At 35.6% G+C, this 18,565-nt stretch overlaps 4 protein-coding genes across 8 annotated transcripts; 2 read left to right on the top strand and 2 right to left on the bottom strand.

Annotated features, from left to right (window-relative positions):
• Window positions 1-2,011: 2,011 nt before the first annotated feature.
• LOC7457930 (elongator complex protein 1-like) lies at window positions 2,012-7,678 on the top strand. Of its 4 annotated transcripts, none has more exons than XM_052455258.1 (6): window positions 2,012-2,277; window positions 2,364-2,700; window positions 2,856-5,916; window positions 6,473-6,571; window positions 6,660-6,978; window positions 7,203-7,678. In XM_052455258.1, exons 1-5 carry the CDS (start codon window positions 2,119-2,121, stop codon window positions 6,973-6,975), a joined length of 3,972 nt encoding a protein of 1,323 aa, XP_052311218.1. In that variant the 5' UTR covers window positions 2,012-2,118; the 3' UTR covers window positions 6,976-6,978; window positions 7,203-7,678. The 4 variants fall into 4 exon arrangements, with proteins under 4 accessions (XP_052311218.1, XP_052311217.1, XP_024463192.2 ...); XM_024607424.2 differs by having other exon boundaries at window positions 2,013-2,277; window positions 7,208-7,675; XM_052455257.1 differs by lacking the exon at window positions 7,203-7,678 and having other exon boundaries at window positions 6,660-7,063.
• A 411-nt stretch (window positions 7,679-8,089) lies between these two features.
• On the top strand, window positions 8,090-9,640 carry LOC18101387 (uncharacterized). Of its 2 annotated transcripts, XM_006379521.3 has the most exons (4): window positions 8,090-8,799; window positions 8,954-9,022; window positions 9,135-9,171; window positions 9,261-9,640. In XM_006379521.3, exons 1-4 carry the CDS (start codon window positions 8,617-8,619, stop codon window positions 9,356-9,358), a joined length of 387 nt encoding a protein of 128 aa, XP_006379583.2. In that variant the 5' UTR covers window positions 8,090-8,616; the 3' UTR covers window positions 9,359-9,640. The 2 variants fall into 2 exon arrangements, with proteins under 2 accessions (XP_006379583.2, XP_006379582.2); XM_006379520.3 differs by lacking the exon at window positions 8,954-9,022.
• On the bottom strand, window positions 9,037-12,623 carry LOC7457929 (pentatricopeptide repeat-containing protein At2g39620). The gene is made up of 2 exons (XM_002311120.4): window positions 9,793-12,623; window positions 9,037-9,584 (listed from the first exon to the last, which is right to left on the bottom strand). Exon 1 carries the CDS (start codon window positions 12,601-12,603, stop codon window positions 9,943-9,945), a length of 2,661 nt encoding a protein of 886 aa, XP_002311156.3. The 5' UTR covers window positions 12,604-12,623; the 3' UTR covers window positions 9,037-9,584; window positions 9,793-9,942.
• Window positions 12,624-14,832: 2,209 nt separating this feature from the next.
• LOC7457927 (actin-depolymerizing factor 1) lies at window positions 14,833-16,839 on the bottom strand. The gene is made up of 3 exons (XM_002311118.4): window positions 16,602-16,839; window positions 15,360-15,625; window positions 14,833-15,244 (listed from the first exon to the last, which is right to left on the bottom strand). Exons 1-3 carry the CDS (start codon window positions 16,602-16,604, stop codon window positions 15,094-15,096), a joined length of 420 nt encoding a protein of 139 aa, XP_002311154.3. The 5' UTR covers window positions 16,605-16,839; the 3' UTR covers window positions 14,833-15,093.
• Window positions 16,840-18,565: the final 1,726 nt, after the last annotated feature.

The raw sequence follows: 18,565 nt of genomic DNA, 5'->3' as shown, positions 1-18,565 counted from the left end.
CCAGAGAAAAAAACCATAAAAATAGAATCATTAATTTTACAAAAAATAATTAGAAAAAAGGCAAAGGCCAGATGTCATGGGCCTAACCCATTTTGCCAGAGTCCACGCGCGGGCCTATATTGGTAGGCCTGTGTGACCGGGGCCTTATTTTTTTGTTTGTAAAAAAACGAATGACTCGCCATTTGATTTGCTTAGATTATGGCCACGGTGATGACTTGAAAATCAAGTTTTTTTTACCCGTTTTTCAACTCATTTTGACCCAGAAAACCTATAAAACACTGTATGAACCGTGATAAACAAAAATCACCCCAAAAATCAAAATCAACTTAAATTCAAAAATCAACTTGAGACTTGTGACCTCATATTTGTTTTTTCATAAACTTTAAATGTAATGAATTCCCCACGTTAAATGGAATTATTTGACACAAGTATCGTCTGTTTTGGTGGCCTAAAATGGTGTCAACGACATTTTTCTCTTTATCATTGGAATTCGGTGACCTTTATCTCTCCTCTCAACCAGGAACTAAAAAATAACAAAAATAATTTTTTATACTAAAATTGAATTGAAAAAAATATTGAGGCACTAAAATTATTTTTTTTTTTGTGATTTTTAAAGTTAAAGGATCAAAGTGCATTTTTTGCGATACTTGTGGCATGTTATCCATGTTTGACGCCCTTTTCATTTCGATCCCTCTTCTTTCAATATCACCTTTTCATAGAAAATTCAAATTAATTGGTTTTTAATAAGAACTAAATCATCAGGAAAAAAAATTTAAGGATCAAATTGAAAAAAAATATAATTTTACATCACTTATCTATAACAATGTATGAAAGGATGAATATTAGAGTCTTGCATAGTGAAAACCCCATGTTTTTAGAGTAATGTTCAATGAATTAGGAGATAGAAGGCACGACATGTGAAAAAAGCTTTATATAGAAGGAGAGTGGTTAAGAGTTGAACTCAGCTTTTACAGCTTTTAAATTGCTGGATATATAATGATTATTTATCATTGTGGTTAAACTATTATTTTATTATTATTTTTTTATTTTTGAATTGTTTTGATGTGTTTATTTTAAAAATAATTTTTTTAAAATATTATTTTAATATATTTCTAAATAATTTTTATCATTCTTATACACCAAAGTATATACTCCAAGTATGCCTTTCCTTACCATTTTCACTTTTTATGTTAAAAATGGTAATCATTAAATTTTTTGTGTGTTGGTATGCTAATCGAGGAAGACTAGGAAAGCAAAAGGCAAAAATGCGCAGGTGGATACAAACCGTGAATGCACCAACATAAATCACTAAAAAATGGAAAAAGTTAAGATTTATGCCTAAAAGAACCAGAGGATCACTCCCATGGCCCATTTCACCTAACCTACGACGCAGCGTTTTATCCCCCCTCCCATTGATAAAATATAAAAAGAAAAAAACATATGAAAGATTAAAAGATCATGACCTAACAATAACAATGTGTGTTTTTTTAAAAAAATTATTTTCATATTTTTTTATTTAGGATTACTCTCAACAAAAAATTCATTGCTGAATATAATTTTAAATAACCATACTTTTTAAAATTATTGAACATTTAATTTCAAGCTATCATTATTTGCAATACAACTCAAACTTTCAAGCAAACAAGAATAACAGTGTTGTTTTTTTTTATCAACTAAGATTAATTTTTATTTTCAAATAATTTTAAAAGCACAACAATTTGATACATTTAAAAGAAAGGAAGAAGCAAATTTTATTTTACCAACAAACCTAAATCCTCCTTCGTACGAGGAGAAATGACAGTGAAAACTCAAACGAATAAATAAATGGTAAATATTTGGACCGATTTCACAGTCAAAGCAAGACTGCTACTGGATCCTTCTCAAACAGCGATCTTCTAAGACCTAAAGGCCCATAGGCCGACCCATTAAAATACAACAAGCCCATATGTGAATAACTTCACAGCCCATAATAAGGCCCCAGCCAGTTTCCTCCCGGCCACTAGGCTGATCGAATCACTAAACATTCAGAGTTGCATACCTCAAGGTTTAATTAAACCCTAACAAGTAATAAAACCTGTCGACACTGAATTTCTGTGCTCACAACAACAGAAAAAAAAAATGAAAAACCTGAAGCTACACTCGGAGATCTCTCAGAATCTGGAATTACAATCGCAGCAAGAAGTTCTCCTCTTCTCCGCTTTCGACTTCGAACGCAACCGTCTCTTCTTCGCTTCCTCCAACAATTTCATTTACACAGCTGATCTTTCTTCTTTCCAAGTATGCGCTCTCTCACTCCTTTTATTCACACTCTGCACCCACCCACAAAACAAATTTACGAAATTTCTCTGTATTTGTTTCACCAGAATGGAAAATCGAAAAGCTTGTTGTTAGCGTCGTCGGTGATTAATCAAATTGAATTGGAAGATGGAGACTTAATTACGGCATTTGATTATCTATTGGAGAAAGAAGCCTTAATTATTGGAACGGAAAATGGTCTCTTATTATTGCATAATGTTGATGATAATTCTACTGAAATCGTTGGTCAAGTCAATGGCGGTGTTAAGTGTATCTCGCCGAGTCCTGACGGCGATTTGCTTGCTATCCTCACTGGTTTCCGACAAATGCTAGTTATGACTCATGATTGGGATTTGTTGCATGAAACCGCAGTTGGTGATGGTGATGGTGCTGGTCTTGACGTAAGTAAGGACCTCTCTCTGTTGTTACTCTTAGCTATTTTCATATTTCAGTACGCGTTTGTGGTCGTTTTACTAATTGTGTTTTGTAAAATTTGATAGTGTTATTAAGGTTAGATTGATTTTGAAGGTTTTATGGATTGGTTGGATTGTGGATTTCAGGTGAATTTGATGGCAAGGATATGTTTGAGAGTTCTGTTTCATGGCGAGGTGATGGGAAATATTTTGCGACTTTAAGTGAAGCGAGTGATTCTTCTCTAATGTTTAAGAGAATTAAGGTTTGGGAACGTGATTCAGGTGCGTTACATTCTACATCGGATTCAAAGATATTTATGGGGGCAGTTTTGGAATGGATGCCGAGTGGAGCGAAAATTGCTGCTGTGTATGATAGGAAAGTGGAGAATAGGTGTCCTGATATAGTTTTCTATGAGAAGAATGGATTGGTGAGGAGTTCTTTTAGTATTAAAGAAGCAGTGGATGCAAAGGTGGAAAGTCTTAAGTGGAATTGTAGTTCGGACCTTCTTGCATCTGTTGTTAGATGTGAGAAATACGATGCTGTTAAGGTCTGGTTTTTCAGCAACAATCATTGGTATTTGAAACATGAAGTTAGATACTCGAGACAGGATGGAGTGAGGTTCATGTGGGATCCAGTAAAGCCTCTACAGTTTATTTGTTGGACCCTTGGAGGCCAGATCACAAGTTACAACTTTGCCTGGAATTCTGCTGTGGTGGAGAACTCAATAGCATTAGCCATTGATGGCTCCAAAATACTTGTAACTCCACTTTCTTTATTACTAATGCCACCTCCCCTTCATTTATTCAGCCTCAAATTTCCAAGTGCAGTAAGAGACGTGGCTTTATATTCCAATAATTCTAAGAATAGTGTAGCTGCATTTTTATCAGATGGCTCTTTGGGTGTTGTAGAACTTCCTGACCCAGATACATGGGAGGAGCTTGAAGAAAAGGAATTTGGTGTTGAAGCTTCTATTTCTGAGACAGGTTTCGGATCCTTTGTACACCTCACATGGCTGGATTCTCACATATTACTTGCTGTTTCGCATTATGGCTTCACTCAAAGTACTTGTGCATCCGACAGCTCAATGGGCGAGGATGGACTTAGTGGTTTCTATTTGCAGGAAATTGAACTTGTGTGTTCCGAGGATCATGTACCAAGTTTGGTAACTGGATCAGGCTGGCATGCAAGGATTTCCCATAGGAACTATTTGGAAGGGCTTGTGATTGGCATTGCTCCTAATCCTGCTAAGAAATGTTCGGCTTTTGTTCAGTTTGATGGAGGAAAAATTGTTGAGTATGCATCAATATTGGGCTTGGCTGGAACTGGAGGTTCAACAAAACATGATGACATGAGCTTTTCATCATCTTGCCCTTGGATGAGTGCGGCTCAGGTCAGTGACAGTGGGTCGTTAAAGCCCTTGCTTTTTGGTCTTGATGACATTGGGAGGCTGCATTTTGGTGGGAAAGTACTATGCAACAACTGCAGTAGTTTCTCATTGTACTCTAATTTGGCTGATCAAGTAATCACACATTTGATACTTTCCACCAAACAAGACTTTCTCTTTGCTGTGGAAATCAGTGATATACTGCATGGAGAATTAGAGTTAAAATATGAGAACTTTGTTCACACAGGTAACAGAAGAAAAGAAGAAAACATGAACTTCATAAATATTTGGGAAAGAGGTGCCAAAATTATTGGTGTCCTGCATGGTGATGCTGCTGCTGTCGTTATACAGACAACTAGGGGAAATCTGGAATGCATTTACCCTAGAAAGCTTGTCCTTGCTTCAATTGTCAATGCTTTGATCCAAAGGCGTTTTAGGGATGCACTGCTGTTGGTCAGGCAACATAGAATAGATTTCAATGTTATTGTTGACCATTGTGGATGGCAAACTTTTATTCAGTCAGCTTCAGAATTTGTCAAACAGGTTAACAATTTGAGCTATATAACTGAGTTCATTTGTTCCATAAAAAACGAGAACATTATGGAGACTCTATACAAAAACTATATCTCTACACCCTACCAAAACGGAGGTGGAGATGTTCAAGCTAAGGACGTCATGGGTTTTGATGCTTCCAGTAAGGTTTCTGCTCTGCTCCTGGCCATAAGGAAGGCTCTTGAGGAACAAGTCTCCGAAAGCCCTGCAAGGGAGCTTTGTATTCTGACCACTCTGGCACGTAGTGATCCTCCTGCGCTTGAAGAAGCTTTGGAAAGGATCAAAGTTATTCGTGAAATGGAATTATTAGGTTCAAGTGGCCCTAGGAGAATGTCCTATCCTTCTGCTGAAGAAGCTCTAAAGCATCTGTTGTGGTTATCTGATTCTGATGCTGTATTCGAAGCTGCCTTGGGACTTTATGATTTGAACCTTGCAGCTATTGTGGCACTGAACTCTCAACGAGACCCCAAGGAATTTCTTCCTTATCTACAAGAATTAGAACGCATGCCAAGCCTCATAATGAGCTACAATATCGACCTTCGGTTACACCGGTTTGAGAAGGCTCTCCGACATATTGTTTCTGCTGGTGACGCTTATTATTCAGATTGTATGGACCTCATGAACAAAAATCCTCAATTATTTCCTCTGGGTCTTCAATTGATTACTGATCCTGCAAAAAAAATGCAAGCCCTTGAGGCCTGGGGTGATCATCTTAGTGATGAGAAATGCTTTGAGGATGCCGCAACAACTTTTCTGTGTTGTTCCAGTTTGAAAAATGCCTTGAAGGCATATCGTGCTTGCGGTAATTGGAGTGGGGTGCTTTCTGTTGCTGGGCTCCTTAAAATGGAAAAAAATGAGATAATGCAACTTGCTTATGATCTTTGTGAAGAGCTCCAAGCACTTGGTAAACCAAGAGACGCTGCCAAAATTGCTCTGGAGTATTTGGGAGATGTTAACAGTGGGATTAATTTGTTAATTAGTGGAAGGGACTGGGAGGAGGCTTTGAGGGTTGCTTTTATGCATAGTCAAGAGAATCTGGTATTGACAGTGAAGAATGCAGCTTTGGATTGTGCAAGAACACTAATCAGTGAATACAAGGAAGGTTTGGAGAAGGTAGGGAAGTACTTGGCTCGTTATTTAGCTGTTCGACAGAGAAGATTACTTCTGGCAGCAAAGCTTCAGTCAGAGGAAAGGTCAATGAATGATCTGGATGACGATACTGTTTCAGAAGCTAGCAGTAATTTCAGTGGCATGAGTGCCTACACCACAGGGTATCTCTTTCTGAATTTCTTATCATACTAATTTAGTGGTTCAAAGCCATCATTATTGAATGTAATTCAGATGCATGCACTTTGCTACAGTCCTATAATTCTCATGCCCATAAATATTATGACAGCTCCCTTTCAATTAATTTTATTCTTCTTCAAAGAAAAAAAAATCACATCAACTATTAAAAAAACGGGATTTTAGAATTGGTGAGAGGGTTAGTTTCATTGTGCCCTTGCCATATTTATCTGTCATATCTGTTACTCTCCAACTTGTTTTCTTCTTGCAATTGAGTGGCTTCTTCCTGGATATTTCTTCTCTTCCCTATTCTTCGTCTTTAATACCATTTTAGATTTTTTATGCATCTGCTCCTTATCTCTCTCTCTCTCTCACAAGCTCTCATGTTTGAACTAGACTGAAGCTACTGTCATTTGGCATGATCAGCTTATTCCAGTTGGCATGCTTAGTTACTTGTTTTCCCACGTAGTTTCTCATGCATCCAAATGTTTCTGTTTATGCCAATCCAAGTTGCTTCATGTGGTTGTTATATTTCATGAACAGAACAAGGAAGGGCTCTGCCTCTTCTGTGACCTCCAGTGTCACTAGTAAGGCTAGAGACATGAGGCGTCAACGGAAAAGAGGAAAGATTCGCCCTGGCAGGTATGTATCTTCATCCTTGATTCCCAGATTCCTTTCCCTCCTTTCTTGTTCAAGAATCCTTGCATGAAATGATTTCTGGACACTGTAGCGCTGATGAGGAGTTAGCACTGGTAGAGCATTTGAAAGGCATGTCTCTAACAGCTGGAGCAAAGCATGAGCTTAGATCTTTATTAGTTACACTTGTGATGCTTGGTGGTGAAGAGATTGCAAGAAAGCTCCAATTTGCTGGAGAGAATTTTCAACTGTCTCAGATGGCAGCAGTCAAACTAACTGAAGATACGATTCCTACCGATATCTTAAGTGAGCAGGCACACAATTTGGAGCAATATGTTCAAAAATTGAGAAACGAACTGCCAAATTTAGATTCGTTTTCTTGGCGATATAAAGTATTCATTTCTCCTTAAGAGGTAAGCAGTGGCGGATCCAAAAAATCTTTTCAGTGTGGTCGTTTTATAATTTACCATTATTATACAGAAATTGCATATTTATGTTATTATGCATCGTTAAATTTAGGGCCATTTTGGTATGAATATATATATAAAAAAACTGCATTTACATAATAACCCTTTATTAAAAAATTTCCTTTGTGTTGACTGGGGTCAATTGATGCCACTCTTTTGTACCCTGAAAGGGCAGGTTGTATTATTGCTGGCCTTGTAGTTCCAGGATCTGAATTGTGTTCATCCTGTATGCTTTGCTCGTGAGGCAGCTAGCTCATCAAGAGCTAGGATGGTTTTGGAGGGAGGAATGCCGAAGTATTAGGCGGAATTCTTTTCAAGAAGTTTATTAATCTTTTTATTCTTGGCTTTTGTGTCAGCTGCATAATGTGCGTTCCTTACCCGCAGCTGGGCTCGGCCTGTGTTTTTTTTTTTTTTTTAATGTATTGTTATATTAGTAGTAGTGGAGTAGATGTCATTTTAATTTATTACTAATTTTTTATTTTAGGAACAGTTATCAAAGCCTTCGTGGCTACTGCCCACTGCTTGTGTCTGGGAATTCACTTTGTTTTCTCGCATGGGAATTTGATGATTCTTCAAGATTTCTTTGCAATTTTCTGTACATTTTGTCATCTCGTGTTAGAAATTATCACAAGGAGGATGAATTTCTTTGGCTCAACTATCTTTGATTAATGGAAAAGGAGGTTTCTTTGGCTCAACTATCTTTGATTAATGGAAAAAGAGGTTTAGGGTTTTTTGAATTGGTTTTTAAAGTATTTTTGTTTGGAAATATATTAAAATAATATTTTTTATTTTTAAAAAATTATTTTTAATATTAATATATCAAAATAATTTAAAAACATGAAAAAAAATAAAATAAAAAAGTCAAAATTTTAAAAAGCATGGAGTTCCCAGACAGTCCTTAGAAAGTGGCAGCAAATTGTGTTAAGGATTTGGCTAATTTGGACACATTGTCATCTGTTTTGATTCTTCTAAATTAAGTATTTTAGGTTTTCCCACTGCCTAAAAGAAGCATTAAAAAAGATGCAGCGCTTCTGTCTATGTTTTTTTTTTTTTTTTTTTTTGAGCTCCGTTTGATATTTGTCTTTGGACCAAGTAATCTCAGCACAGCAATCGATATTACGTGCATGTTTACAAGGTGGTTGTTCATTGCAGCATTCGACTTAATATTTATCTTATGGCTAATTCCCTTCGCAAGTAAGAATTCAACGCAAGCAACAGAAATCGATATAGGTTTTTGCAGCATCAGTTGCCCATATAGTCAGAATCAATTAGGCATGCCTTTTTATGCTAACATTTAGGACACAAAAATTGGGTTAATTGAAACTGGAAATTGCATGTTGTAATTGGGTGTCGACATAATTTTTATACTGTCCTTGATGTTATTTTTGTTTCTATCATAATCAAAACTTGAAGATGCAAGGTACAAAAGTATTAATCCTCGTTTCATGTCAATTTTCCCCCCACTGATGGTCTCTACAGTTGCTGAAAACCAAATTATTTTCCCCACATGTTTCCCTCCTATTTATCTGCAGATTTCGTCTCTCTGACCAAGATACATTCCCTACAAGTTTTCACGATCTAGTAATGATCATCATTTTACCATTTATGTGGAATCCCTTATCCATCTCCCCTTATTGGGTGTATACACAATGGAGTCAAGTCCTCTCATTCACCACACATTCTTCGCTACACTTCAGTCACTTCTCCTCCAAATTTCAAAAGCAAATCATGTCTGCTCCTAAGTGCTGTGACTGCGAATGGCTAAAGGTAAATATGCACTGATTCTTTTGTTCCTGATGTAGTAATGTCTCTTGTTGACGTTAAATGGTCCACTTCTACAAATCTTTTATGCGTGCAAAGAAATCTATCTGGGCCTTTGCTTTTTGGTGATTATTTTGTTACATTCTTTCACATCATCTAGGCTTTATGCAACAAGTTGCAAGATGATATGAAAAGAATTGAAGAGAAAAACCATCTGAAGGAGCTCCTGGTAAAGAGAAGATGAAAACAGAAATCTGACATCGGCACTACTTATTAGCAGCAATTTTCTTTTCTGTAACAGTGTTATGCTTACAACATTGTTTTTGTAATTTTTAAAATAGTGGAAGTCTTCTGGAAGCTGGGCAGAAAAGGAGCATGGTACTTAGCCTGCATGTTTTTGTCCCAAAAGTTACTGTACATTGTTATAGTACAACAAATTGATTTGTGCGATCAACTCTGTTTCACAGCCGTCCAAGAAGATATCATAATTGCATCCGAAGAGATCGTGAACAACGTTGATGATGGGTACATGGATGATACATCACTTGTTAGACAATCCCTGTGAATCCAAATTTTTTCTTCCAACTTTTTGGGAGGGAGCCAGTAAGAATTTCATAAACACAGAAAGCATCCTAAAATAAAATAAAAAATTTATCTTGCCAGTCACCATTCTACCTTTTATATTTCCTTCTCCGTCTTTCCTTTCTGAAAATTATATGTGGCACTTGATATTATGTCAACATAAGGTTGTCTTGGTTCCTTGTCCAAATATGTCTTGGTTGACTGAGCGCCTACCAAATAAATTGTAAACCATTAGCCATTTGACAACCTGAGTCCAATTTAGTTTATGTAGTGATGCGAAGTCAAATGCTTGCAAAAGTCTTAAATAATAATGAATGCATGTTTAGCAATGGATTTTTCAGTATTTGAAAGAACAAGCATGTTTGACCTAAATTCCAAGCATGATGAGAATTTGTGAGGATAAGAGTGATGGCTAACCTTCATGAAGCTTATAAGAAATAGTTTTGCATCCTCTTCCTTTGCGTTCTGCACACAGTTCTCCATCTTTTCGAGTAAAACATTCCAGAATGCACTTAATTCTCACCCAGAGCAAGCATGGAAATTCTTAAAACATCTGTATCTTTAACCTCAAACCCAACTATATCCTGGACTTTTCCTTAGTCCTGTTTTGGTTATCTTTGATCTTGTATTGCCTACATCTGCCCACCTTCCAGATCTAGCATATGTATTTGATAAAGCTGCATAATGTGTCAGATTTTTATGCTCGAGTTTGTCAAGATGATGCAGTGCAAATTCTGCTAACTGCACATTCGAATGCATTGTAGATGCCCCCAATAAGGCTCCCCACACTCCAGCATCAGGTTCCATTGGCATTGACTTGATCAAGTCCAAAACTTCATTGAATAATCCAGCACGACCTAGTAGATCTGCCATGCAAGCGTAGTGTTCCAAATCTGGTTCAAGCTGGTGCTGTTTGCTCATGGAATCAAATATTTTCCTCCCTTCTCCTATTAAACCTGCATGCCTGCAAGCTGACAACACGTTGATGAAGGAAAAAGAATCAAGCCTGATTTCACTGTCCTGCATGCGTGAGAAAAGTTCAATAGCACAGCTCCCGCGCCCATGAACTGCATATCCTGCAAGCATAACATTCCATGAGACAGTGTCTTTATTCTTCATCTCATGGAATATCTTTTCAGAGTGATCAAGCCATCCACATTTAGCATACATATCGATAAGACAATTCCCAACAGGTGTTTTAGACTGAAATCCCATTCGGATAACATATGCATGGAGAGTCATGCCAGCCCTTAAGGCTGACAGATGCGCTACTGCAGGAAGGACAGTCACAATTGTGACTATATTAGGTTGGATATTCTCTAATTTCATCTGGCAAAAAGCAGAAAAGGCATCTATGGCATGTCCACTGTGCATGTATCCAGCAATCATCACATTCCAAGACACCTCATCCTTTCTACACCCTGTTCTATGAAACAAGAACTCGGCCCCGGACAAGCTTCCACATTTAGCATACATGTCAATGAGAGCAGTCTTTACATGACATTCAGATTCAAAACCACACTTTATAATTTTCCCATGGATGCAGGATCCTTGGTCCAGGTCATTTAGAAGAGCAAATGCTGGAAGCAAACCCACCATAGTTCCGGAGTTTGGATTTAATTCAGATAGCTGTAATTTATGGAACATCTCTAATGCAGGAAATGGTTCCCCAATTTGGGCGTACCCATTTATCATAGCATTCCATGTCACTACATCTTTGCATGGCATTCTATTAAATAGAGTCAGTGCCAAAGCAAAGAATCCACATTTAGCATACATGGAGACCAAGGCTGTTCCAACTGAAATATCTAAATCAACATTGGCCTTGACAGCACAGCAGTGCATGCTTTTCCCCAATTTCAGGGATGATACTTCAGCACAAGCTGGAAGAGAACTCAAGAGAATGACCTTGTTTGCTTGCAAACCTTCGTTCTGCATACTTCGAAACAGTGACAGTGCTTCTTGAGGATACCCTGATTGAACGAAAGCAGCTATAATTGCTGACCAGGCAACCAAATCCCTTCCTTTAATTCCCTGAAACAACTGCTTAGCTGTGTCCACCTCTCCACATCTAGCATACATAGTCATTATAGGAGTAGCAACTGCAACATCTGAATCTATCCCTTGTTGTCTAGCAAAGTCATGGATCTCTGTACCTCTCCCTAAAGCTCTCATCTCTGCAGCAGCCGTAAGAGCACTTGTAACAGATACTTTATTCATCCTAACATTCTCTCCTCTCCCACGATCAAACAACTCCAAAACCTCAAGAAAACATCCGCTATGTGCATACCCTGCCATCATCGTTCCCCATGAAACATCATCCTTGTCTGGCATATACTCAAAAATCTGGCGACCAACATCTATATTCCCACTCTTGGAGTACATATCAATCAAACCATTCGAAACAATTGCATCAAAACCCCTTCTAATCACATATCCATGAATACACCTACAGGCATCAATATCACCCAGTCTCGAAACGGCAGGAACCAAGTTCAAAATGCTGACTAAATTGAGCTCCACTCCACTCAACTGCATACTCCTAATGAACCCAAATACCTCATTAGGATCCTCGCTCTGTGACAAACCCAAAATCATTGCACTCCAAGCTACAACATCTTTCTCAGGCATTTTATCGAACACTTTTCTAGCTAACTTTAAATCACCCATTTTACAATACATATCAACAAGACTAGTCCCAATAAAAGCATCACGCTCTAATCCCCTAACGATTATATCCTTATGTACCAAAATACCCTCTTTAAAGTATAATGCACCAGTACAAGCTTTCAAAACAAAGGTGAAAGTATACTTGTCTGGCTCCAAGCCTTTATTCAACATACAATGGTATATATTTATAGCTTCTTGGTGATTTTTTGTTCTTGAATACGCTCTAATTATTGAATTGTATAGCATGACACTTGGGTTTGGCAAAGAATCGAACAGAAAACGAGCATAGTTACATTTCAGAAACAATAGGTAAGATTTAATGAGGTGGGCATTAGTTAAATGGTCATTTTGAAGGCCTGACACTGTCAAACGAACATGAATTTGAAGTAGAGAGTTCAGCGTCTTGCATGAGGAGAGTAGGCTAACGTAGTTGGAGTAATTTCGAATGTGGTTTGGGGGTAAAATAGGAGCTTTATTTCTAGACGCGAGTTCATGGAAGAATCCACGCGAGGAGGGTAGCGCCTGTTTGCTCATTGTTAGTGCTTGAAGATGTCTCATGCGGAGAAGTGGTAAGAACTAAGAACAATATTTGATTTAACAAGAAAAACTAAAAGAGAAGAAGATTTTACTTTAACCATTTTAACACACTTGAATAGTGTTGGTTTCTTTTTTCCTTTTTAATTTATTTAAAAAAAATTCAATTTTAATTTTTAATATTATATTTATTAGAAATTAAATTTTATAAATTTTTACAATTTATTTTTTATAAAGTTATCTTAGTTTCATGACCTAAATAATAAGTTTGACAAGTTAACTTGATTAACTCGGGTTTTTTATTTATTTTTTCTAATTTTATTTTTTAATATTGAGTTGATTGAAAATCAGGTTTCATGATTTTTTTTCAATTTGTTTTCTATAAAATTATCTTTGTCTCATAATTTAGATCACGGATTTAAAGAGTTAATTCAAGTTTTTTTTTAATTGATTTTTTATTAGTAAAAAAATAATAGTTTTTTTTTAATTTATTTTGTATAGGGTTCTTCCAATCTTGTGACTTAGACTGCAGGTTTAACGGGCTGATTTAATTGACTTGAGTTTTTTCTCCTTTTTCTAATTCAATTTTTTTCTCAATTTCATCATTCAACATTGAGTTGATATAGAATTAGACTTTGTAACTTGTTTTAACTTGCTTTCTGTGAGGTTATCTTCATCTCATGACTTAGGTTACGGGTTTGACATGTTAATCTGGGTTGACTTGAGTTTTTTTATTGATTTTTTTTAATTTTATTTTCCAACACCAGGTTGATTGGGAATTGAGCTTCATAATATTTTTAAGAAAATTTTGCATTCTATTAGGTCGCGGTTTGACAAGTTAACCCAAGTTGATTCAGATAATGTTTTTAGGTTTTTTTTAATTGATTTTTTTTAATTTCATTCTTTAATATTGAGTTTATTAAAAATTTGATTTTATAATTTGTTTTAATTTACTTTATATGAGGTTATAATGATCTCATAACTTGATATGTGGATTAATAGGTTAACCTGAATCTATTCAATATGTTGTCGTTTTAATATTTGTAAGAAATTTCATCTTAAATATTTATTTTGAGTTAAACTATATTTTTATTAATAATCAGAGTTACATTTGAAATTGCTAACTTGACCGATTACATCAAATTAATCCTTATAAGGTTTAATTTTTTTCTATAAAAAAAAAACATTAACAATATTTAGATATTTTTTTATATTAAAAAAATTAATTTGACCGTGTAGCCTGGGGCAATAATCTTTTGCATTCTATTTTTTATTTTAAAGGTTTAAACGAGTTAGTTTCTAGTTTTTCTTAGTTCCGAGGTGTTGCTAATAAGCAATCATAGAATACCACTCTCCGAGCCCAAGCAATCGAGCACCAGGACACTTTATATTATACTCTGTTGATACTTGATATTATTATTATGGCATTGTGCTACAAGGCGGGAGGGAAGGATGATGTTCACCACTTCTTCATCAACTTCACTTGGAATTGATTTGCACAGAGCACGCGTCTGCGAGAATTAAGTTGGAGTATAGTAAATGAGCGAAGATTAATAGATTGACCTTTTAATATATATATATATATATATATATAGTTGCGACACCCGCTGACTTTTAATGCGATCTTGTGAGGTCCACTTTACCGTCTCTTGCAGGGATATGGCTGCTTTGCTATTGTTGTCGCTTCCCAACTAACACAGATAAAGATAAATGACTTTGAATTGAAAATTGAATAGAATTATAATAATTGTCAGGTAAACTTCATTAATTTTTATTCGAAGCATTTTCCCAACTCCACGGTTAACATCCATCTCAAGTTGATTGCTTGCGATTACTCCTCTCTGATGGTGGTGCCTACCATGACGGTATTGCTGAAAATAAAATATTAAAAAAGCGGCCAAAGTTAGCTATGATTGGTTGCGACCTTACGAGAGCGACATTGCAAATAACACTGCGAAGCAAACGCTGCATGGGTAAATTTAACAGGCCAAGCACATATCATCGAACTTTTGATGTCTGCCTTTGATAAAAGCTTTCTCCGAGGTCACATATCATCGAACTTTTGATGTCTGCCTCTGATAAAAACTCTGTCCAAGGTAATCGATATCTGACCATTCAACACTCGGGGATCCCACACGGAGTCTTTTCACTTCCACACCTCTTAATTCATTACCAAAGTTCCATTAAATAGCATGGATCCCAATCATGCCCGACTCCCTCTGGTTAATTCATTGTTGATAATTAAACAACGCATAATTTAATTGAAAGTAGATTTCATCCTTTTGTGAGGGCAACATATAATAAAAGCCTCCAAACAAATCAAACTGATCTATACCCCCCACAAACCATCATATAACTGTATGTAAGTACCACACTGGAGGGGATACTCGCCCCATTAATCCACAAACATAACAGGAGAAGACAGTTTAATAAGAAAATTCTAAGTGCAAATATATAAACATTAAACTTGTTGAACTCAATGATATGGACTCCCTTGCATGGCAGGCAAAGTATTTAATACGAACGGCTTCTAATAACATCGAGCCCCATCTCTGTAGGATCAGTAGCTTGCAACTCGATCTGAATACCATCTAACTCTCTCTTAAACCTATCCTTGGAGCTCGCATAAATCATCTTGCTTCTCACCCTAGATGTGTCAGGGGACCTTCATACATATGAAAGCAATAAATGAAACAAACAATCAAACAGAAATCCAAGAAGAAAAATCAAAGAATGGTAACATATGAGGTTGTTAGATTTTACAGGGGGTAATCTATTACCATGCAACGAAAACAATCCTGCTCTTCTGGCAGTTCTCGTCTGTTACATAATCAAAGTCATAAACAGCATATCGACACTCATTGGCAGGAAGACTGGCAGTGAAGTCTTCGTAGCTATCAGTTGGTTTACCAAGCTTCTCCACAATCACCTGCTTTTGCTTCTCCTCAATCTTGAAAACAATGAAGCGGTGAGTCCTTTTTGCTTTCAATTCCAAAAACTTCAGCTTGCAGTCATCATGCACAGCCATCCCAGACGCTGCATTTGCCTACATATGGAAAGAACAACTAGTTAGTAACCCACTATAGGTGAAAAGGTATTCCTTGGCCTTATCTCTTTACAAATGCCGCTGCATTACAGCTGGACTCGCAGTTCATCCATACAAACAAAGATAATGAAAGCAGCAATATCCTACTCCTAAAATCATTAAGGATTGGTAATACTTACAAACCCTCTTAATCTACATAAATTCCCACGTTACACCCCATTTTTTTCAGAAAGAGATACTCCAAATCAATAACAATCAGCAGAACACACAGTTCTCAACGACGACAAAGTCCCAAAGCAAAATACACCTCATCTCAAATTCCAACTTCATTCTGAGCTTTTATCATATCCTTCACATTTCAGTTCACAATCCACGAGAATCTTCAATCTAAATCATCAGTCTACATTTTATCCCACAAAATTCGTAATCTTTGGAGGATACAAATTCGAGAAATTATCATGCCTACAAGTACTATTTCATTTATCCACCCATAAAGAGGGGAAAAAACTTAAATGCAAAAAAAAATCAGAAAAAAAAATCTATAAACAAACCCAAAATCAGCCATTTCAAAACATTCCTATAAATAGTGAACACAAAACACAGGAGTGTCAACTAGTACCGACTTCAATAACCAAACAACATACTCTAATATTAAAATTAGAGTATTGCCCACAGAAACTTGCATTGGATTAAATCAACACCACCAAAAAAAAGTATAATCGAACACAAATCAACAAGACCAAAACCCAAAAAAGACAGATCGGTTAACCACAAAAAGAAAGAAAAAAATATAAAAAATAATCTTAACTTTTTATCCACCGATAAAATCCTAAAATTAAAATCAAACATAGAATCAGCACCGATTTCACTAATCCACACAACCCCCCCCCCCCCAAAAAAAAAAAAAAAACGCCAAGAAATTGAAATGGTAGAGACAAGTTAAGTAAAAGGAGTGTAGAATGATCGCAATGCTTACCATTTTTTTCTCTGTTTTGATAAAAAAAATAACGTAAGCGAAACTAATGAGAGAATCTAGGGCTAAGAGAGAATGGGGGGGTTGGACGTGATAAAGATAGTCTCTTTTTTTCCTGCTTCTTTTCTTTTTTGTTGGGCTTGAAAAAAGGCGAAGTTTTGGTGACCTTTTTTGTTTCCTTTCTTTCACGTTTGGTATGCGTGTCTGTGGTCGTTCCTTCACAAGTCTTACCGTCACGGTCATTGATGCCTGGCTTTTGCTCCTTTGGTATGGTGCCATGTTTTTGGCACATGGTACGAAACTATGCCACGTCTTGGGCGGTGAGACTGGCACGTACTATTGGTCAGTACGACTACGTTTAATGACAAGGGGTAATGAACAGTACCCCATGTTGGTGTGGATCTGGGATGGGCTCGGTGACTGCGAGAGGTCAATTTTAAATAAAAGTGCTAGGCCTATCATTAATTAAACCACTAAAAAAATATTAAAAAAAATAGAAATAAATAATTTTTAAGAGTGTAAAAGTTGGTTTTAAAGTATAATTGAATGTTTGATATGATAATAAATTGAAGATATATTTTCAGAGGAAAAACAAAAAATAATTAAGTCGTTAATAATAACCAGAGAGAGATAAATAAAATATTGTATTGGTATGTATTTTGCGATAAAAAATGAAGATTAATAATAAATATAAATAAAAGAATTGAGAGGATAGAATTTAACTCCACTTTTGAACATTTTGAAGATAAATTTTTTTTCCTCCCTTAAAAAGTACCTCTGCCTTCATGTGTCACCGTAATTTTAATTTTTACTCTTGTAAAATTGAAGGACTTTTCATCCAAGTAACAAAATAAGTTGATTTTGTTTTCATTATATTACAATTACAATTAAAAAAAAAACAAAAAGGCATATGTAAAATACTATGACTCCATACACATTACATTGTTCATTTTAGCATAAATGCATTGATATTTTTTCCCTTAAAAAAAAACTCTCTAAGCTTGTAATTGAGGGGTAATCATTTTTTTCAGGGAATTTATTTGGCATTGCAAAATTGATTGAAAATCCATATACTTTTTTTTCACAATGAAATAGCTTTATTACCCCTGAAAACAATAAAAATATATAACTTTACTTCAGGGTTTTCTTGTCTTTAAGTATTAGTAAAAATATGTTATTCCTTTAAAAGTAAAAAACATTAAACTTGAACATAAAGGCTTTTTTGGCTTCTAATCTTTTAAAATAGACACAATTGCTATTTAAAAAATCTAAAGTTGGTTCAGATGGCTTTTTTGTTTTTTTTTATTATGATTGGTTTTTTTTTTAAGTTTACTTAGGTGTTGTTTTATAATTAAAAAAAATAATATATAAAAAAAGTTGCTAACACATAGGTGGCATGTGCAAGTTCTTCTAGTTATCAATTGCCATCATCCGCAATAGTGTTGAAAGCAACGTGTTATCTTTTTTTTTTAGTTTAATGTGGATATTCGGGCCAGTTTGCGTGCATCTCGACTAATCCTACGGGCGACGTGTTATCTTCTTCACATTGGTGGTGCGCATGTTAATGGTAGAGATGTGGTTGAGCTCCGATGATTTTTTTATTCCTTTTCTTTTTTTATAACCTAGAAATTCATGTTAACCATTTAAAAAATCAATTGTGTCCTCCCATTTAAATTCATGGGGTTATCCCAAGTGTAGGTTAGTTAAGTTAACTCAATTTTTTTCATCATTTTTTTAATTTCACTTTGGTTTTTTTTGCTAGTTTTTTTTTAAATCTATTTTTTTATCCCGATCTTATATCGCGAGTAGCGAATTAGTCAAGTTAACTCGTGATAACTCAGGTTTTTTTTATGTTACTTTTTTAAAAATTATTTCTTTTTAATTTTATCATTTGATATTAGATTATTAAATTTTAAATTTTATATATTTTTTTATTTTTTTTTCTAGAAAATTATCTTAATCTTATA

The sequence above is a fragment of the Populus trichocarpa genome, chromosome 8 (genome assembly GCF_000002775.5).
Source record: "Populus trichocarpa isolate Nisqually-1 chromosome 8, P.trichocarpa_v4.1, whole genome shotgun sequence".
NCBI classification, from domain to species: Eukaryota; Viridiplantae; Streptophyta; class Magnoliopsida; order Malpighiales; family Salicaceae; genus Populus; species Populus trichocarpa.
The sequence above is the reverse complement of the archived record's forward strand: the minus strand, read 5'-3'. Positions and strand labels throughout refer to the sequence as shown.